This window comes from Rhinoraja longicauda, chromosome 3, assembly GCF_053455715.1.
Source record: "Rhinoraja longicauda isolate Sanriku21f chromosome 3, sRhiLon1.1, whole genome shotgun sequence".
Classification (NCBI taxonomy): Eukaryota; Metazoa; Chordata; class Chondrichthyes; order Rajiformes; family Arhynchobatidae; genus Rhinoraja; species Rhinoraja longicauda.
The window spans coordinates 21,032,357-21,055,526 of NC_135955.1; the positions used below are offsets into that span (position 1 = coordinate 21,032,357).

The 23,170-nt window shown below is 41.1% G+C and overlaps 1 protein-coding gene across 1 annotated transcript in view; it reads right to left on the reverse strand.

The window, feature by feature from the left end:
- LOC144590052 (neuronal acetylcholine receptor subunit beta-3-like) overlaps positions 1–22,084 on the reverse strand; it is a 33,835-nt gene extending 11,751 nt beyond the window's left edge. The window contains exons 1-4 of the mRNA XM_078394922.1: positions 21,802–22,084; positions 14,807–14,958; positions 5,930–5,974; positions 4,915–5,024 (exon numbers count right to left, since the gene is read on the reverse strand). Coding sequence (XP_078251048.1) covers positions 4,915–5,024; positions 5,930–5,974; positions 14,807–14,958; positions 21,802–21,856 — 362 coding nt within the window. The 5' untranslated portion in view covers positions 21,857–22,084. The remainder of the gene's footprint in view (positions 1–4,914; positions 5,025–5,929; positions 5,975–14,806; positions 14,959–21,801) is intronic.
- Positions 22,085–23,170: the final 1,086 nt, after the last annotated feature.

The following is a 23,170-nucleotide window of genomic DNA, read 5'->3' on the forward strand; positions in this document are numbered from 1 at the left end:
TTATATATGAACACATCAATATGATGCTTCTCCGCCTTTCGGTACGATTGATAATTTGTATCCACCTTTCCCCCTTATCACTCTGAATACAAGTTCCCACTGTTCCTTCCTCTCCCAATGAGCAGAAGATACAAAAGCTTCAAAGCACATACCGCCAAATTTAATGTCAGCTTCTTCCCCTCTATTATTAGTCTCCTGAACAAACCTCTCATAAACTAAGGATATATTCCAGTGCCTCCAATCTACCTCATTGCAACCCTTGCATTTTTTTAAATCTGCAACTTCTCTCTAACACTATATTCTGCACTCCATTTATTTTCTGTTTTTAAGTACCTTAGGGTGGCACATTGGTGCAGCAGGTAGAGCTGCTGCTTCACAGCATCAGAGACCCAAGTTCAATCCTGATCTTGGAGCTGTCTGTGTGGAGTTTGCTCATGCGCCCGGTGACCAATGTGTTTCCCCCGGGTCCTTCACTTTCCTCCCACATCCCAAATATGTGGGTTTGTAGTTTAATTGGCCTCTGTAAATTACTCTTATTGTGTAGGGAGTGGATGTGATAGTGGGGTAACAGAATTAGGGTGATGGATGGTCTATGTGGACTCAATGGGCCAAAGGGCCTCTTTCCATGCTGTATCTCCAAACTGAACTAAATTATTGACGTATGGTATGATTTGCGTGGATAACAAGGTTTTGCACTGTGTCTCGATACATATTTCAATTATAAACTAATACCAATACATTGGTTCTGACCGCAGGAAATGCCCAAAAAGGTTCAGCTGAGATGATACAGTATAAATGTAAAGCACCAGTCTTAGAAAAGGGACATTTACAGCATGGAATTGTTACCAGCCTACTGGAAGGTTCTTTTGAAAAAGGGTTGCCGAAAGGAATTCTATTAAAGTGTTTAAAATTATGTCAGGTGTTGACTGAATGCACTGGGCTATTTCCCTTGATGGACCAGTTGATCAATAGGGGGCATCAATTTAAATTAATTGGTGGAAGGAGTTGAGGAATTAAACTCCTTTATCCAAAGTGTAGTGGGGGATTGGAGCACAAAGGCTGGTGGAGGGACATACCCTTTAACCCCATTTAATAAACCGGGGCTTCACTTGAATGACCACCTGACATTCTAGGCTCTGGACAAAGAACTGGGAAATGGGAATAACCAAATAGTCCAGCTGCTGAGAATATGATGGTTCAATAAAATCCATCTGAGCTGTAAATATCTATGATTCTATGACATCGGTATTTCAAATAACCTTTGCTGACTGGCAATTAGTGAACCATTTTAGTATATTTCATCTCACATCAATGTGATGGGATTGGAACTGTTCAGGAAACACTCAACAGGTCAGGCAGCATCTGTGGTGTGAGAAAACGAATTAGTGTTTCAGGTCAAAGACACTGCTTCAGAAGATCATCAACCAAGCTTTAATTCTGCTCCTCTCTCTACAGATGCTGCCTGACTAGCTGGGTGTTTCTGACATACCCTGATTTTATAGTTAGATTTGAGGTCATTTCTGGATCTCCCATAATGTTTTTACTTTTAGAAACTATCCAGAAAGATTTAGTGACACAGGAATCATTCCTCTCAGATGTGTTTTTCTCTGCGTAGACTGATCGAAAATCAATTCCATTTAACTTGCCCTGTCCTCTCCATTGTCCCTCCTCTCTGCAATTTAAAACGTATTAGAGTCATAGAGTCATAGAGTGATACAGCTTGGAAACAGGCCCTTCGGCCAAATTTGCCCACACCAGCCAACATTCTCAATCTCATTTTGTCAAAGGGGTCTTGAACGAAAGGTATCTCCCTCCACTGATGATTCATAACCTGCTGTGTAAGTTCAGCACTTTTTGCTTTTTATTTCAGATTTCCAACAGCTGCAGTTTTTTTGCTCATAAATTCAATTGCTATTAATACATTACCTTTAACAACCAGGATGCAATTAAAACCCTCTGATCTTAGTATTCTAATTGCCATCTGATCACGCTACTACCCAACCTCAAAACTTTCTGGGGGGATAGTTCCATGTTTTAATAAGTTCTTATAGACAATAGACAATAGGTGCAGGAGGAGGCCATTCGGCCCTTCGAGCCAGCACCGCCATTCAATGTGATCATGGTTGATCATTCTCAATCAGTACCCCGTTCCTGCCTTCTCCCCATACCCCCTGACTCCGCTATCCTTAAGAGTTCTATCTAGCTCTCTCTTGAATGCATTCAGAGAATTGGCCTTCACTGCCTTCTGAGGCAGAGAATTCCACAGATTCACAACTCTCTGACTGAAAAAGTTTTTCCTCATCTCAGTTCTAAATGGCCTACCCCTTATTCTTAAACTGTGGCCCCTTGTTCTGGACTCTCCCAACATTGGGATCATGTTTCCTGCCTCTAACGTGTCCAACCCCTTAATAATCTTATACGTTTCGATAAGATCTCCTCTCATCGTTCTAAATTCCAGTGTGAAGAAAAGTTCCCTGACATAGAGAATTCATAATGGGCCAGCTCTAATTTTGCATCTGTATTTCCTAATAGATGCACTGCTCTCTCTTAATATATCAACTTCTTCACTAATTTGTAGTCCTGAACTCGATATGCCCTTAATCTTCTATGCCTGAGAGAATACAATACCAATTTAAATAATTTGTCCTCATTACATACCACATGTAGCACAAGCATCATTTTGATGAATTGGCGGTCCTTCATCAAATTCATCATCAATATAACCCAAGACGTGCCTCCCAGAACTGAATGCAATGTGCTAAGCAGGCCTAGACATTAGATCTTGTACCACCATTGACTGCATCGCTGAGTTATTGAAAATGAACACTTCCCAGAGCAAAATGCAATGAAGAATGTTTCTGCTCTGTTTTCCATCACCACTGAAAGTGACTCAGGCACGTCCTGTTGTCAGTTTCCCTTGATTGAATGTGCAATCAAATTCAGCAACAATTATGCATCAAATAACGTTGTTCCTTATATAATGCCCCGTTAGAACATCGCTTGAAAATTAGTTGATGGTGTCTGAATGCACCTGTCATTGACCATTCCTGGACAAGGGCGGCATGATGGCATAGCAGTAAAGTTGCTGCCTTACAGCGCTTATAGCGCCAGAGACCCAGGTTCGAGCCTGACTATGGGTGTTTGTCTGTACTGAGTTTGTACATTCTCCCCGCGACCAACGTAGGCTTTCTCCGAGATCTTCAGTTTCCTCCCACACTCCAAAGCCATGCAGGTTAATTGGCTTGGTATATATGTAAATTGACACTAGTATGTGTCGGATCGTGTTAATGTGCGGGGATCGCTGATCGGCGCTGACTCAGTGGGCCGAAGGGCCTGTATCTCTAAACTAAACTGACTGGATTTAGAACCCAAGGCCAGAGTTTGCACATGGTTTATGCAATGGTTTTCATACCAATTAACCTATTATTGATGGGCCTATTATTAATTCTACTCCTATCACTTATGACCTTACTGTGGAGGTAAAGTCAGTGGATATTTTTAAGGCATAGAAAGATAGGTTCTTGATTAGTACAGGTGTCAGAGGTTATGGGGAGAAGGCAAGAGAATGGGGATAGGAGGGAAAGATAGATCAGTCATGATTGAATGGGGGAGTAGACTTGATGGGCCAAATGGCCTTATTCTACTATCACTTATGACTTTATGACAAGTGCCTTCATTGTGCAACATTGGCCTTTCAAACCTACCGACCCTCCACCCTACTCAGCCACTCCAGCACCCTTTCGCCATATCACCTGATGACCAGTCCCATCCCTAGCCTCAGCCCCACCCTTGCACTACTTAATCCCTGGAAGTTCTGATCCATCAATTTCTATCATACCCCACCTCATCCACAGCCCTGACGGCCACCTCAGTTCATCCATTTTCCACATCCCTTGTCCTAAATGGCTGACTTGAACCAGTAGTCCCACCCCATTAACTCAATTCTGGTCCCAATGCTGAATGGCCATTGCCACTCCCACCTCTCCAAGCTTCTGAATAGCAGTTTGCTTCCCTACAACCCCATCTCCTCTCTCTATCCACGCAAACCATAGACCCAATCTTAATCATAAATATTGCTGCTTGTGTATTAGCATTCGTGCACAATGCTAATTCAACTGTGCTTTTGGCACCATTGCAGGCTGCAGCCATATAGCAGAGACCAAACATGTCACCGTTTGACTCTGCCTCCACCATGTTACAAAATCCAGTTTATTGTGCAATATACAAGTTTGGCATTGCCAACAAACGAAGACACAGCTAAAAAAAAAATTTAAATTAATGATGTCATTACAATGGTTTCAACATCAGGAACAAGGAAGCATAAAGAATAATGTTCCGGCACCAATCCTTTCTACACCAAATTCAAAACTTGGTACATTCTGCTGAGTTAAAATAGTCATCACTAAAGTGATTATTTGACTATACAGGAACATGCGGCAGCCATTGATAGATTAATGAGTAAGAAGAAACTGCAAATGCTGTTTTAAACTGAAGATAGACACAAAAACCTGGAGTAACTCACCTATTCCTTTTCTTCAGAGATGCTTCCTGACCTGCTGAGTTACTCCAGCTTTTTGTATCCATCTTTGATAGATTAATGACATTTTGTTTTCATTATTGATATATTAATAGCATATACCAAATCCAAAATTTACTTCAAATGAAATTTTGAGAGTAGAGTAAAATATGCACCCTTAATAGATTTAACATCAGCAAGCAAGGATATGAGTCCATCCTGTGGTGCCACTACTTAGCACTCCCAGGATGGATTTGGCTACATTAGTGCCAATACTCTTTCTATTGTGGTCACTTCTAAGTCCCATTCAACACTATCTCATCAAAACTTGCTGGTATAACAGTATTTTTTTTTAAAATGTTATTTTCATGGACGATGGACAAACATACAACACCTACTTTTCATATAAGACAATGTCGGGCAGCCATATGGACTCAGAAGGAACTCTGACTATGCTAATGCCACCATAATCATCTGGATTCCAGCTCAGCTTATAGTCATTCCATTCCTACAATTCAAAAGAGTAATCTTGTTACAAGAAACAATTTTAGAAGCAAGGATAGAGCAATTTAAACAGGTTGTATTACAAGGATAATTGGTGCAAATTAACATTTTAAATTCATGAAGTAGCATTGAACATCCAACTTAAAAGGAATGTTCAGCAGATAGAATGGTGGTATTTTCTTAAAGGTAATGATCCAAGAAATGATGCCGGAGGATTATTCAGCAATGGTCCAACACATTTCACCACAGCACCTGCGATTTTTCAGATAATAAAAATTATACTGTCAAACCCGTATTATGTATGCATGAATTTTTTTATGAGCTGCTCAATACAATTGTAAACCTTTATTACTTTGAGCAGGTTGTGACTGCCATCATTAATCAAAAATTAAATCTGACCTTGTGCTTATGATTTCAAATATGCAGCTGTCAAGTAGAAACTAGGTATTTTCCCACAGGAGTAGAAGAAAACTATAGAACATAACGGAAATATTGAAACTAAAGCTCTTTTGGTTATGAACAAATCCTTCCACTGTCAATATTTTTCTTCTAAATTAAACATACTCACTTCCATTGTATCAGCACAGAAAGGGATCAAACAACATAACTGGTAACATACTGTTGTTTGTCAAACAAAGGAAATGCAGTCTTGCCCGATGTTCTTATGACTATCAGGAAAACCATGGTTTTAAATGGTTTTAAAAAACTTACAGGGTTTTAAATCCATTACTTGTCATCTTTGAGAAGACATGATGGAATATTTGCCTTTGTTTGCTGTTTTGTGAACCGAAGCTCCTAATGGTCCAACCTGACAATGGGGGTGAAATATGCCACATCATCTATCATCTTACCTAATCATGATTTGTGTTGATGTTAATGTACTTAGGGACCACAAAATGATGTCCTTACCTGCTTTAACCAAACATTTGTTGCCATCAGCTGATTCTTCTCATCCTGTAACAAAAGAAATGGACAAGCAAATGCAGCACAATCTTAAACTTATTTTCCAAATTATGCAACCTGAGCAAAAGTTCTAAAGTTGAACATTTTCCTTTTAGTATTGGATCCATTGCCATTTGGGTATAGCACTATCTAAATGCAGAGTTAATCCAAGGCCTAACTTCCAACTTTAACTCTATTCTTTCTCTTTGTGGCCAGTCTTTTTCAGTTGCATCCAACATTCTGACATTCTGGTCTTCCATCACAGTGAGGAGGGGACTGGAGGAGACTCACTGTAATGGATGTTTCTTTTTTTTGTTGTGTTGGTTGTGGTTGTGTAATTGCATATTTTATTGCTCTTATTGTTGGACTGTGGGTGACGAAATCTCATCCAAAAGACTTGTTTTTTGGATGACAAATAAAGGTAATTCTGAATTCTGATTCTGATATCTCTGACACGCTCAGCACTTGAAGAGTTTCCAGTTTCCGGGTTCCAACCAACCCATCTCATTGATGGATGTCTAATTCCTCAACATGTACATATATGAGAATGGCATGAGGGTCCTTTATCTCCTCCTTCGATTGAAGCACATCTATTCTCCGTCCCCCCATTAGCAGGCCCAATGTTCACATTGAGCAACCACTCCTTTAATTCTATTCACTTCCTGAAAATCAAAGCTGCACCTAAGGTAACCCTTGGGGGTCCAGGTTATTTTTGACTCTTTATGCCAAACATGAAGCAGATCGCATTTCAGTTCTACTCAGGACTCCACCCTCACCTTTATTTCTTTTTATTCTTGCTTGTGTACTTAACCAAAGTTTTTGTTATGTTTGCTGCTAATTTCCATCTTGCTCTCACTTTCACATAGTCTATCTCTGATTCTCGTCTCTGAGAGATAGAGCTCTAGGGGCTAGTGGAGTCAAGGGATTGTGGGGAGAAGGCAGGCACGGGTTATTGATTGGGGACGATCAGCCATGATCACAATGAATGGCGGTGCTGGCTCGAAGGGCCGAATGGCCTCCTCCTGCACCTATTTTCTATGTTTCTATGTCTCCCCTTCCTTGACATCTTTACAACCAACATAAGAGATAATTTAGCCAGCAATATCTATTGTAGGTCTAAGTACTCTCACAGGTATTCTGATGACAACTCTCTCCATTTATATCATTCTCCTGCTCTGCTTTATCTGTTCTGGCGATAAGACTTTCCACACCAACACTTCTGTCATATTCCCCTTTCTACTTAACCAAGATTTCTCCTCAGTCACAATTGACAGAGCTCTCAAATGCTTCTCCTCCATTTCCCACACTTCTGTTATTACCCACTCTCTCCCATCCAGGACAATAATAAGGATCAACCTCATCTTCCATCTGTCCGCCTCTGCATACAACAGATCATCCTTTCTAATTTCTGTCATCTTCAACATGATACCATCACCAGTTATCTTTCCCCTGGTCCGCAGCCCCTCTCTCTCCATCCCTCCCCCTCCCAAGTTGTTGTACTAGTTTCATCTTGTTGAGTCTCATTGTCAGTAACTCGTTTTCACCTAGCCCACCGCTGACAATGGCCTGTTTCCCTTTATCATCATTACTTATTTGCACATCATGCCTACTAATGGGGGGACGGAGAATAGATGTGTTTCAATTGAAGGAGGAGATAAAGGACCCTCATGCCATTCTCATATATGTACACGTTGAGGAATTCATTTGTTCTATATCTCTCTATATCATCATTTATATCTCTCATCTATATCTCTCAATTTCCATTCCCCTGATTCTCAGTCTGAAAAAGGGTCTCGACTGGAAACATCACCTATTCCTTTTCTCCTGATAGGCTGCCTGACCCGCTGAGTTACTCCAGCTTTTTGTGTCTATCTTCAGTTTAAACCAGCATCTCCAGTTCCTTCCTACACTATCTTTCCCCTTAATATTCCAAATTGATGTCCCCCTTCACGATTCTAGTGTTCACTCCTGCATCTCCACCAACAACCACTTTGCTTTTCACTGCACAGGAGAAACAATACCTGTCTTTCTATCTTTTCCCTTCCCATCATCTCAGAATCCTTGCAGATGAAAGTGTAATCACTTGTAATTGTTCCAATTTCGTGCTCATGATGCATTCTCCCCTATACTGGAGAAGCAAAATGCAGATCAAAAGAGTCAAGAATTTAGTTTAGAGGTGCAGCATGAAAAAAGCCCCTTCAGCCCCTCGGGTCCAAACCAACCATTGATCATTCATTCACACAAATTCTATATTATCCCACTTTCTCATTTACTCCCCATACATTAAGGGGTAATTTTTCTACAGAAGCCAATTAACCTGCAAACCCACACATATTTAGAACACTGGAGGAAACTGGAGCAACTGGAGGAAACCCACATGGTCACAAGTAATTGGGCTTGTATACACTGGAATTTAGAAGGATGAGGGGGGATCTTATTGAAACATATAAGATAATTAGGGGATTGGACACATTAGAGGCAGGAAACATGTTCCCAATGTTGGGGGAGTCCAGAACAAGGGGCCACAGTTTAAGAATAAGGGGTAGGCCATTTAGAACGGAGATGAGGAAGAACTTTTTCAGTCAGAGAGTGGTGAAGATGTGGAATTCTCTGCCTCAGAAGGCAGTGGAGGCCAGTTCGTTGGATGCTTTCAAGAGAGAGCTGGATAGAGCTCTTAAGGATAGCGGAGTGAGGGGGTATGGGGAGAAGGCAGAAACGGGGTACTGATTGAGAGTGATCAGCCATGATCGCATTGAATGGCGGTGCTGGCTTGAAGGGCTGAATGGCCTACTCCTGCACCTATTGTCTATTGTCTATTGTCTAAGTAGGACATGCAAGCTCCTCACGGACAACACCCAAGTTCAGGACAGAACCTGGGTCTCTGAAGCTGTGAGGCAGCAGCTCTATCTGCTATGCCATGTGCAGCCTATTGAAGACTTTAACTGTCGTATGCACCAGGACTGGAACAATGAAATTCGTACTTTCTACAGATTAAGAAGTAATATCTAAGATAGATACAAAATGCTAGAGTAATTCAGGGAGACAGGCAGCATCTCCGGAGAGAAGGAATGGGTGATGTTTTGGGTCGAGACCCTTCTTCAGTATATAAGTATACTTGGCTAATAAATTAATTACAATTACAATTACAATGCTGGAGAAACTCAACAAGTCAGGTGGCATTTATGGAGAAAGACATTCGGTTGATATCCTTTCATCAGAACTGGGAAAAGCAACATTGACTATTGCTCCACAACTATAAGTAATATCATATCCTTTAACTAGTTAGAATACTGCTCTAGGTATTCAACATTGATATGAAATAACCAAAAATTTCAGTAGCATCAAATTTTCCAGTTCTGATGAAAGGTCATTAAGCTGCAAACATTAACTTTGGAGATACAAGAAACTGCCAGTGCAGGAATCTGGACTCACAAAAAACAAACTGCTGGAGGAACTCAACGGGTCACGCAGCATCTGTGGAGCAATAGTCAATGTTGCTTTTCCCAGTTCTGATGAAAGGATATCAACCTTGAATGTCTTTCTCCATAAATGCCACCTGACTTGTTGAGTTTCTCCAGCATTGTAATTGTAATTGTAATTAATTTATTAGCCAAGTATGTAAAACCATACAAGGAATTTGATTTTGCCATACAGTCATACCAAAAAAGCAACAAGACACACAACGACATAAAAATTAACATAAACATCCACCACTGTGATGGAAGGCAATAACATATTATCTTCTTCTCTCCCAGCATCTTCTGGTTTAAAAAAATCAGGTTTCCAACACATGCAGACTACATTTTTCAAAAAGAACCAACCAGTTGTGGATGGAGCTAGGTTCAGAAAGGATGGAGTGCGGAATGGGTGGTGAGCAGAGCTTTCCTGGCCCCGCCTCAGTTTTACCTGTGAATTTCATTTAAAATTTGTCCAAAGCAGTATTAATAATGAAGGGAGTTCAAACATTAGATTTTTTCCATGAAAATAAATTTTGCAGGATTTTATTATTGGCCTAAATAAGTCTCATTGTCTGCTGGCCAACATGCAAACAGGGCATAGAATGTGTCACCATGGCAAGTTCCTGACAAGCATACTTTTTATGGCTTATTAACAGGCTCTGCTATTTGTTTCTTTAAGGACATTTCAATGGAAACAAAATAACCTGAATTATATAAAAGGTAGCAGTATCGTCCATCTTTGAAACACTCCCTGACATATAATTGCAAATGGTTGGAGGCATTGCTGGAATCTCCACCCAGGGTGAAAGGTGCCCACGGCATGGCAACTTACAATGCTTCTAGTCATAAAGCTTTCACCTAAAATTAATTTTAACACTTTTTTATTTTTTGCAAAGTAGATATTTTTCCAGAAAATGTTTATTTTGCAAATTGTTGCAACCACAGAGCTGAGAAGTCGCACATTGTTTCAGTCAACTTACCCCATTGTTCTCACTTCACTTGTAACACCAGTATAGAAATCTATATAGTAAAACTCTCGCTTGTTTGTTTGTTTGTTCCAGAACTACAGCCAAAACGGTACACGATAGCGCGACAATTTTAGGCCCACCTTACTCACCGTCGTTCCTTTGGTGCTAATGGAAGAAGTTTCATTGAAATCGGTGTTATGATTTAAAAGTTATTCACATTTTAAAGTTTAAATCGATCTCCTAGGGAGAGAGGGGGGAAGGAGGAAGGGGGGGAGGAGAAGGGGGGATGAGGAGGATGGAGTGGGGGGGAAGGGGAAGGGCAGAGGGGGGGTGGAGGGGGAGGGGAGGGTGGAGGGGAGGGGGAGGAGGGAGCGGAGGGAGGGGGGGAGGGGAGGGAGGGGTGGGAGGGGAGGGATAGGGGAGGGAGAGGGGAGAGGGGAGGGAGAGGGGAGGGAGAGGGGAGGGAGAGGGGAGGGAGAGGGGAGGGAGAGGGGAGGGAGAGGAGAGGGGAGGGGAGAGGGGAGGGGAGAGGGGAGGGGAGAGGGGAGGGGCGGAGGGAGGGGAGGAGAGGGGGGAAGGGAGGGGGGAGTGGGGGGGAGGAGAGGGTGCTGCACCAATGCTGGAGAGGTTTGGGCCCAACAGGTCCACTTGGTCTAGTTCTTTATATTGAGAAATACTTCACAACTAACCCCCTCCGAACCCCCTCCACCCTCCCCTTAAATTTACCTGGACCATCCCCGAAACCTCTTTCCCACTTTTGCTCTCAGTCTCCCTCACAGGAACAGGCCTTCAACTGGTTTCTACTATAATCCTCCTGCCTCCCACAGTTATCTGCACTAAACCTCCTCCCACCCTGCCTCTTGCAAAGACAATATTCCCTCCTAATAATTCCTCTGTCTCTGCCGCATCTGGTCCCAAGCTGAGGCTTTCCATTTTAGGACATCCGAGATATCCTCTTTCTTTAGTTAATGTGGTTTCCACCCTGAAGTCATAAATGGATCTCTCAGCTGCTTTTCCTCTGTACCCTGTAGTTCTGCACTCGCCCCCCCCTCCATTCAGATGGAACAAGAATAGAGTTCCTCTGGTCCTCACCTTTCCCCCATCAGCCATTGCTTCCAGCACATCACCCTCGAACATTTCCATCACCTCCAACGTGATCCCACCACCAGTCACATCTTCCCGTCTCCACCCCTTAGGCCCTTCGGCACTTAGACATTTATGGGACATGGGATATTGCAAACTTCTTTTCATGGCCCTGTAGCAATGAAAAGGCCAAAATTGTAGCAAGGGAGGCCAAACACAGCACTTAAACCTGCTGGACACATTTTCACTGAAGAAAGAGACAGTAAGTTATTACACAGAGAGTTTATTTACATTTGTACATGATTTGATGACCAGAAATATGTTCCATACTTTTGCTTGGATACTTAAGAACTGCACAATGTTGTTAACCCGATCTGCCTTCTTCCTCAGTGCAGATTTAGGTTGCTGCCTTTGGAGAACCACCCTTCTTTGCCACAATACCTGTATCCTACTTGTATTGTGCTTCCTACCAGCTACTGGTGATCCTTGCAGTGTAAGAGTGTTGATTAAAAGGAACTGCACTATCTTTGGTATAAGAGTGCTCCTCATTATAAACCTCTTAATGTGGCTGGAATTTGAGACTGATGATCAGGCATTTTGTATGACCAATTCCCAAAACATGATACTCATTCATGGACTGTCTGTGCAGATTACAGATAACATACAGCTGGTCAACTTTAATGTGGATGAACATCCATCGCTGATGTGCAGGAACCCATTTTCTCCTAGAAATCAAATTATATCTAGTAAGTATACAGTATTCTTTAATGCATTGAGATAAATGGTATATGTGGATGTCAAATAACTTCTGTCATGTTACAACTTCAGAAACATCAGAACTATCAGCCACATTCGACCATTTAAACATTTTGCTGCAGGAACTTAACAGGCCAGGCAATATCTGTCGAGGGAAATGGAGACACATTGTTTTGGATTGGGACCCTTCTTCAGACTACACATTGCCATCCACAGAAGCTGCTTGGCCTGCTGAGCTTCTCTAGCACTTTGCTTTTTGCTCTACATCCCAACATCTGCTGTCACTTGTGTCTCCAACTTAAACATAAAACAGCACAGGAATAGATCCTTCGGCTCACAATGTGTGTGCCAAACATGATGCCAAGTTAAAATAATCTCCTCTGCCTGCATGTGATCCACATTCCTCAATTCCCTCACCTGCCTCCACCACCAACTCCGGCAGTGCATTCCAGGCACTCACGACTCTCTGTGAAAAAAAACGTCTCATACTTCTCTTTTAAACTTTACCACACTGTCTCTAAAGGTACACCCTCTTGCCTTTCACATTTCCATGGTGGGAAAAAGGTTTGAACTCTCTACCCTATCCATGCCTCTCATAATATTATATACTTCTATCAGGTCTCTCCTCAAAGGAAACAACCCAAGATTGCCCAACTTCTCCTCATCGCTAATACCCTCTGTATCTAGGCAGCATTCTGGTAAACCTCTTCTGCACCTTCTCCAAAGCCTCCACATTCTTCCAGCAATGGGGCAGATATTTTCCTTATTCCTATGATGGTGGGACTGTTGTACATGGGGGATTGGATTGACTCGGCCTGTATTTAGAATTTAGTACTAGAATTTAGAAGAATGAGAGATGATTTCATTGAGATGCATAGAATTCTGTCTGGGCTAGACAGGCTGATACATAGAGAATGGTTCCCCTGGCTTAAGGGAGGAGGCTGATCCTGACTCAGGGGTCACAGTCTCAGGATATGGGTTAAGGCATTTAAAAATCAATTGAGGAGACATATCTTCACTAAGAGGCTGGTCACCCTTTGGACATCGCTACCACGGAGCTGGTGAAGGCTAAGATGCTCAATGTATTAAAGAATAGTAGATAGACTTCTAGATATTAAAGGCATTGATAGGAATAGGGGGAAAACAGGAATATGGTGTTGAGAAAATAAGGATCATTCCTGATTATGTTGAATGGTGTAATAGCCCTGATGGTTTGAATGGCCCACATCTGTTCCTATTTTCTATGCTTCTGTGCTTAACTACACTTATAGAGCTGTGTTTATTTATTGGTTTAAACTCCAGAGTCCTGACCAATTGATCTGGACATGCAAGTTTAATTCACACCAAAACAACAACACAATTTAAATCATGCAATTTAGAATGTAAACATGGTATTAGGGCGGCACAGTGACACAGCAGTAGAGTTGCTGCTTCAAAACGCCAGAGACCTGTGTTCGATCCTGATATCTGGTGTTGTCTGTGTGGAGTTTGCAGGGTGTTCTCTCTGTGAGCATGTGGATTTTCACTGGGTGCTCCTGTTTCATCCCACATTCCAAAAACATGCAGGATTGTCAGTTAATTGGCTTGTCTAAACTGTCCATGGTGTGTAGGATGCGAAACTGGGATAACATAGAACTAGTGTACAGGTATTCGTTTAGGAAAAAACACTGCAGATGCTAGTTTAAATCGAAGGTAGACACAAAATACTGGAGTAACTCAGCGAGTCAGGCAGCATCTCGGGAGAGAAGGAATGGGTGACGTTTCGGGTCGAGACCCTTCTTCAGTCTGAAGAAGGGTCTCGACCCAAAACGTCACCCATTCCTTCTCTCCCGAGATGCTGCCTGACCCGCTGAGTTACGCCAGCATTTTGTGTCTACCTACAGGTATTCGTTGGCCGGCGTGGACTTGGAGGGGCTGAAGGGCCTGTTTCCACGCTGTATCTCTAAACTAAACTAGACTAATTAGCAGGGTGCAATGCTGCCAGAGCTCACTGGAACGCCGCTCCGGCACCTCTGTAAAAAAAAGCCAAAATAAACAGCGGGGAATTTTAACCAGCGGGGGAATTTAACAGCAGCTGCTCCAGCACCAGTGACAGCTCGGGCACCTAAAAAATTAGCACAGCAACACTGCTAATTAGTGACATTGAAACTACTAGATTGTTATTTTTTTTAAAGCATCGATCGGATTGACTAATATCCTTGAGGGAAAGGAATGTACTGTATATTTGATTGACTCCTAACTGTCTTATGAAATAACCCAGCAAGATACTCAGATCCAGGGGCATTTAGGATGTCCATAAATGTTGACCTGGCCAGTAACATTCGCTCCCGATTAATGAGTAGAAACAAGTCCAATTAATGAGTAGCTCTTCGGGCTAAAGGAATCAAGGGATATGGGGAAAAAGCAGGAACGGGGTACTGATTTTGGATGATCAGCCATGATCATATTGAATTGCGGTGCTGGCTCGAAGGGCCGAATGCACCTATTTTCTATGTAAGTAAATTTAATTTAAAAATATTTGGGCTGGACTGCCAGTTAAGATGCATTTTCCACAGATATCAACCCACAAACCTGCTTACCACATCAACGAGCTGGGAGATTTCAAGTCCAAACTTCACTCTTATTGTATCATTGCGGTTTCTCACTGGTCTCACCCATTTCTGATATCCTCGAAACAAGTTCTTCAAAAGAGTATCCTCCATCTCAGCAAGCAACTTCATCGTTGTTGCAGCTGGAACAGAGCAGGATGGAGGAGAACATCAATCGCGATGATCACACAGCAAAAATCAAAAGCAGATTGATAAAAGCAAAACAGAAGGCACTTTTTTTTTGTGGCAATTGTCACATTGAAACATAGATACCTCCCAAGCACAAAGATCTGGGGGAAAGAGCTCAGCCCCAATCTCAGCCCCAATAATCCATTCTGCAGTTTTTGGGATAGAATCGGGCAAAACAAAGTTTGCAAATGTAACAATTTTTTTTCCAGTGCTCAGAAAATAGTATTAAGAATTTTTTTTGATGATCAGAGGGTTTCACTTTTGGAACATCAGAAATAGAGGCAGTAGTAGGCCCTGTCATTTGAGGATCAGAATTTATTAATTTTTTTGAGAATATGGTTTTCCAGTCTATCCCTCTCCCCTGACTCTCAGTCTGAAGAAGGGTCTCGACCCGAAACATCACCCATTCCTTCTCTCCAGCCATGCTGCCTGTCCCGCTGAGTTACTTCAGCATTTTGTGTCTATCATCTCTATTTAATTATATTGGATCAAATCCAGATACACAATACCTTTGGCAGGATAACATCACCATGTTTTCCTTCCCCAAATTACCTTAAATTGCTCTTTTATTAATCTTGATTCTACAGCTTGCTCAAGACACTTGACATACTCCTTTTGTAACAAGTTCTGGGAGTGATAACTAATTCATGCAAGACGTGTAATTGCTTACAAGATCCTCAGAAAGGATGTGATTTCTTCAAACCAGGAGATGCTACTATTTTCAATCTGTTCTTGCTCATCAACCTGCAATCTAAAAAGTATGCTGTTTACATTGTATCAATCTAACCTTGAACACAACCCAAGATGCCAGATCTAATTCACCTATTTTGATAAACAACTATACCACAGTCTAACCTACCCTTACAAATCAAGTCCAAAGGCATCCTGGGAATGAGCAACTTTTAACACCTTTATTAAGTTAAAGGAACTGATCATGAGGTTAAATTTAATCCGAATCCGACAACTGCAAGATAAGTGAATCTGTCTTGCATGCTTCTGAGTTCATGTGTTATGTTTCAAACCATGTAATGTATCCACGTGGAAGATCACCTCCCAAGCTTGGGTTGAAATTTATTTTGGTGTAGGAAGGAAATTTGTTTCAGCAGTTCAGGATGCTGAAGGTAAAAAAATCAGAATGGAAAGTGGATCGATAAATAAAATAATAAACAATCAGATCATCTGGTGTTTTAGTAAAGTGTGCTTTAATTTTCAATCCCCTCTATTTTGCTTTGTCCATGATGCTGATTGAAAATTAAATAAACCAGTTTATCTACAAAATCAATAGCAATTATCAAATAGGATTTCCTCTTTTAATCTTCCAGCCAAAGGGGTCATCATCCTTATTCATTGACATCAATTCCATTACTTTACATTTTTTTTATAACAGACTAATAGGAATATAACTCATGGATACTGTTCGAATATTACATTCAGAATTAGGTACAAAATTTAAATTAATAGTTTATTATTTCTAAGAACCATCTAACAAGTGATAATACTTCACATTTATATTTGCTCATTTGTTATTCTACGAATCATCTAACAAGTGATAATATTTCACATTTATTCTTGCTCTTTCCAGCCTGAAGCATTTTATAACTTTTTTGCATATTTTCAATTAAATCTTACCCACACAATGTTAAAGTGAGGATGTTCACAGCCTGTGACGGGTTGATATAATGAAAAGCACAACTGTGAGATTGACAAAATGTGTTTACATAGGAACCACAATTTGGAAAAAAATAGATTTCACAAGAAGCAATCTTCTTTAGTTAATATCTTGTAGATAGCTTTTATGCAAAGTTGATAATTCTAATGCCATCATAAATTATTGATGAAATGTAGTAGTAGTCACCAATCATCATCTGAGCCTTAAGGCACATTATATAATTCAACACATTTGTTGTCTTTAATCAGTTTGTATTATTAAGTTAACAAAATTAATATTTAAGTCAGATACTGTTTTTTCATAATGAATGTCAATGGCAAGGATGCTTTGTGCTTTTGACCCATGTCTGGCTCTTGTCCAATCAGGATTATTTCACCCAGTAATTAGCCACATTTCTTTAGCTAAACCATGAGTCAATAATTATAATTTAAATAATTACTTAAGATTGCAGTGGTCATCAATGAGGCAAATATGTTTACAGAAATTATCACAGAATGATGCAGCATGGTAGGAGGTAATTTGGCCTGTTGGATTCATGCCAGGAGTTTGAAGGTGTCAATTAATTACTCTTTTCCCCCAGCCACTTCATAAAACCCTGCAATTTTTATCCCACTATCCAGTGCCTCTTGAATGTGCAGAATTGGCTTCCTCCATTATTCCAGATAGTGCATCCCAGATCATAAGAATGGTCAAAGAGACACAATGATCTGCAGATGCGGGAATCTGGAGCAACAAACAATCTGCTGTAGGAAATCAGTGATCGAGCAGCATCTGTAGGAATTGTTGACATTTCTGGCCAATTGCCTGCAGCAGGTCTATTCTAACGCAGATTCTCAGTCTGAAGCATTGGCAATTCCTCCCTCACCCTTCAATCCTCAGAGACATTGCTTAGTCGGTTGAATTCCTCCAGCAGATGTTAATTGCCAGTGAATAACTGTTCGTGCCATTTCTCCTTCATTTGTTATATAAGAAAATAACTGCAGATGCTGGTACGAATCGAAGGTATTTATTCACAAAATGCTGGAGTAACTCAGCAGGTCAGGCAGCATCTCGGGAGAGAAGGAATGGGTGACGTTTCGGGTCGAGACCCTTCTTCAGACTGTTAATCCTTCATTTGTTAATCAGTTTTAATTATCGGCTTTAGTTCATGACCCTCTTGCCACTGGAAACAGTTTAGACAATAGACAATAGACAATAGACAATAGGTGCAGGAGTAGGCCATTCAGCCCTTCGAGCCAGCACCGCCATTCAATGCGATCATGGCTGATCACTCAATCAGTACCCCGTTCCTGCCTTCTCCCCATACCCCCTCACTCCGCTATCCTCAAGAGCTCTATCCAGCTCTCTCTTGAAAGCATCCAACGAACTGGCCTCCACTGCCTTCTGAGGCAGAGAATTCCACACCTTCACCACCCTCTGACTGAAAAAGTTCTTCCTCATCTCCGTTCTAAATGGCCTACCCCTTATTCTCAAACTGTGGCCCCTTGTTCTGGACTCCCCTAACATTGGGAACATGTTATCTGCCTCTAATGTGTCCAATCCCCTAATTATCTTATATGTTTCAATAAGATCCCCCCTCATCCTTCTAAATTCCAGTGTATACAAGCCCAATCGCTCCAGCCTTTCAACATACGACAGTCCCGCCATTCCGGGAATTAACCTAGTGAACCTACGCTGCACGCCCTCCATAGCAAGAATATCCTTCCTCAAATTTGGAGACCAAAACTGCACCCTTAGGTCTATAATAATAATATTTTGCTTTCTGAGGTGAATATTTTTACACAATAACATATACAATGACTTTTATAATGCAAAATGAGCTACATAGGCATATGGGTAAAGGATAAAGATGAGGGCAAGGAGAGTGATAATATTAAGTTTCAGAAGCAGAGAGGTCAGCATCAAATCTATTTGATCAGCAAGTCACTGTCTTATAATACAATCCAATATTCTTGAAGTGACATTTGTCCAAGGTTACCTTAAAATATGAGGAAAGACAGTTTATAATATCAGCTTTCAGTTCTGCACTGAGCTGCTACCATCTCTAATCATGGGTCTAGATATGATGATAAGGATGTGTTTGTAGATGACTTGAGGAAATAGAAACCCTGTTATATACTTTGATCTGCCTGATTACATAATGCATTCACCATATCTTGGATATCAATTGACTGCATTGACACACCAATGAAACAACCCGAGTGTACAAGGGCAATTTTCATATGTCCTTATTCATTCAAAGAAAAAAGACTCACGGCCCTCAAATGGTTTAGTTTTACCAACAGTTATGCTGGAAATGTTCCTGAAGCTTTACTGTAAAATGCTTCCCAACAATAACAAAGACATGAACCATTTCTCTGGTAAAGTAGAATTTGGTAATTTAGTAATAATGGGTTTCCATTAATAACCTATTTTGTTTCTTTCCTGACATCCCTAATAGTAATTCTTATTACATCTTGTCAGGGAAGATTAGGTTATATGTGCTGAAGTTAAACCAAGCATCAATGATTCTCCTGTTTAAATTATAATGCCTGTGTAAGAAAAATGAATTGTTAATTGAGCAGTTGGATACGGTAAATGAAAAGATGTAAATTCAATTCAATGCATGAAGGAGAAAAGAATAGAATAACCTATCGTAAAGACAAGATGAAGTAATAAAGCTGAGAGAAAACAAAAATCAGAATAAACCAATTGAGGCAAATGGCCCATGGTGCATAATTCAGTTTAAAAATAAAAATTATCGACTGCTTTGGGACAAAAATATTTGTAGGCCCCTCTCGGTCATGGCTGACCATAGGTGACAAAAATAGGTATATGCAAAATAAGATATTCCAAAATATTAATGTTTTGAAAATATTTTATCAGGTTGCATATATTCAATATTAATATCATTTTATGTTAATAACTCTTTTCAGGTAATGCAAGATGCATTTTTGATCGCCGTCAATGGCTTTGATAGAGTTAGTGCAGTCAGGCAATGGATCATGTGCCAATAAATTATACATAGTCTGCTGCCGTAGAAAGCAAGATGCAACATATTTAAACTATTAGAGAGGAATGAAAGATGCAAAAGAATGATACCACATCTAGGAAATAGGTTAGTGTCTATTCCTTAAGCTAAGGAACTCACATAGTAGGAAAAGTTCAGAGAGAAAATAATAAAATGAAATAAAACATTTTTATCAACTCTTCATATGACACAATTGTTTCAAATCATAAATGAAGAAATCTAAAAAGTATTGTACTCGTCTTTGTTTAAACCTGCATTCATAAATTAAATCTAATTGCTAAAAATGTTGAAATTTGAAATGATTTTTTCATTTTAATATTAAATGTACATATAAATAGATCCAATCTATCCTTATATACGCATTATCCATCCTATACTGTGTTAGTTCATTTATTTTTGTATTGTGTGATTACATTTAAAATTAAATAGAGCTCACTTCCTGAGCCCTCAATTCAGAATGCTTCAATATATTTCAAATAGGATTAAAACATCAGTCTTATCAGTCTTATCCTAATAAAAAAGGCTGAACAGTTTGTGTCTGTTTTCCATGGAGTTTAGAGGAATGCGGGGCGACCTTATTCAAACATATAATATCCAAAGGGGACTTGACGGAGTAGATATTGAAATATTTTCATGTGGGAAACTCTTGAATAAGAGACCATAGTTACAAGATAAGGGGATGGTTATCTAAATATCTAGGTTATGCAGAAATCTCTTGTCTCAATGAACAGCAAAATCCTGGATACTCTGCTCCAGAGAGTGGTGGGGACTAAATCATTAAATGGATTTAATGTGTAGATAGACAAATATTTGGAAGATTGACAAATTGAGGGTATGGAGAATTAGTACAGAAGATGAGATGAGGCCAGGTGAGATCAGTCGTGATCATACTGAATGGCGGGTCAATCTTGACCGACTTGGTGGCCTCATCCTGCTTCTAGTTTCTTGAGATCCTGTGTTTTGTGGTATAAGGTTGCAATTAAACTCGACACTGTGCTGTGCTATATATATATATATATATATAAAAACAACTGGCTTGCATTCAGAGGCATTTAGAAACATGTTGGACAGAACACAGTTCTACAGAAGAATAAACGCTGAAGCATTAGGAAAACAACAAAATATGTTCCCTGATTAATGAGCAGTATTATCTGGAATAAAACTCATTTGTTTCAGATTGTCTATATATATATATATAGAAACAATCTGAAACAAATGAGTTTTATATGTTCCCTGATTAATGAGCAGTATTATCTGGAATAAAACTCATTTGTTTCAGATTGTTTCTATATATATATATATATAGAAACAATCTGAAACAAATGAGTTTTATTCCAGATAATACTGCTCATTAATCAGGGAACATATTTTGTTGTTTTCCTAATGCTTCAGCGTTTATTCTTCTGTAGAACTGTGTTCTGTCCAACATGTTTCTAAATGCCTCTGAATGCAAGCCAGTTGTTTTTGTTTGCGAATACATTTCAAACATCATCGGATTAAGATCCATCCAGATGGTGGAGTGCCGAATCGATTGAAATATTCATCTCCACAGTCCCCGAGAGAGACCTTGCCGAGTTTAGTTACATAATCTACTTTACCGTTTGCTTAAAAAAGCATGCACATTCTCTGTAACATTAACCCCTTTCTGGATAAGACGTGCATTGTCTGTGCTGTCTGGGACGAACTGAATAATGTCTAAAAGTAATATGTATCCGCACCATATCCTTTAATCTTATCCACATCAGAAATCCAGCATTTTGCAAGGGCTGCCATCAAATACTGATACCTGTGTCCTAATTATTAACTTGGTGGTTAAAAGATTTGGGTAGTAAACAAAACACTAAAGTAGATATATGCCATTAAACTAGGTATGGCAGCGCCAGTGAAGTCACTGGAAATATTTCCTAAACCACTGACGTTTTTCTCCATCTGAGCTGGTTCCCACTCAGTCCAACAAGAGAAGCCATCTCATAAATCCGTCTGCTATCCACCCAAGCCTCGTTCATCTTTTAACTGCTGCCTGCGAGCGATTGCGAGGACAGAAACACATAAAAGAAACATTCTCCACTGATTTATTTGCAAAATTGGACACCCGACAGCAGCGATGCAGCCACTCACCTGTGGTGCCTGACAGCGACAGCACGCACACAATCAGGGCTATTGACAACTGCATGGCACCTCTTGCAAACTGTCAGCCTTTCCCATCCGCAGCCAGAAACTGCAGCACAACTTCTCTAAGCCCCTTGTGGATAAGTGGAACAGGAAGCAAATGGATCTAAGAAAATATCATGATGCGGGAGGTGGAGTGTGTACGCGTTAGCGCCAGCACAGCCCATTCTCCGGGCGGGAGAGAGAGAGAGAGAGAGAGAGAGAGAGGAGGAGAGGAGGGGGGAGAGAGAGGAGGGAGAGGTAGAAGAGGGGGAGGAGAGAGAGTAGGGGGAGAGGGGGAGAGAGGGAGAGAGGGAGGGAGAGAGAGAGGAGAGGAGAGAGGGAGTAGGGGAGAGGGAGGGAGAGAGAGGAGGGGTAGGATAGAGAGAGGAGGGAGGAGAGAGAGAGAGAGAGAGAGAGAGAGAGAGAGAGAGAGAGAGAGAGAGAGAGAGGTAGAAGAGGGGGAGAGAGAGTAGGGGGAGAGGGAGAGGGAGGGAGAGAGAGGGAGGGAGAGAGAGGAGAGGAGAGGAGAGGAGAGAGGGAGAGGAAGGGAGGGAGAGAGAGGGAGAGAGAGGGATGGAGAGGGAGAGAGGGAGAGAGGGGGGAGGGGGGGGAGGGAGGGATGGAGAGAGGGAGAGGGAGAGAAGAAAGGGGGAGGGGGAGAGGGAGGGAGGGAGGGAGGGAGGGAGAGAGAGAGAGAGAGAGAGATTGCACTGTTATCGATTTCCCTTGTTTTAAACAAGCTCAACATCAGGAGCAACGCCCTGGGTCCTAATTGCCGTCAAGTTCCATGGCCTCTCAATCCGCACAGCACCATTCATCGAATGAGCATGAAATAGATTGCTTCATTTAATGTTTTTTGGGGGATAAGACATGCGACTCAGTGGACCACATAATTAACCAGTCAAGCATCATGTCAGAGGAAGGCTTTCTAGGTTAATGAGGTGGAAACCTTAGCTGCAGCTGATCCATATCTTGTATCTTGAATCTTGTATCTTGTGGTCATCACCTCCGAAGAGTCCACCATGGACTACACTGGAAGTTGGCGAGAGTGGGTCTGGTCTTGTGGGAGCTTTGTGTCTGTGGGTCTGGATGGAGGCCTTGAAGGATGCGTAGGTGGGCACGTCAACAGAGGATTGTGGGAGGGCATTCCAGAGGGAAATTGCTTCAGGGAAAAAAAGACTGGATGTCGGGAGTAGATGTGTGTTGTTGAACTACAAGATGCTCGCTGGAATTTAGAAGACTGAGGGGGGATCTTATAGAAACATATAAAATTCTTAAGGGGTTGGAGAGGCTAGATGCGGGAAGATTGTTCCCGATGTTGGGGGAGTCCAGAACC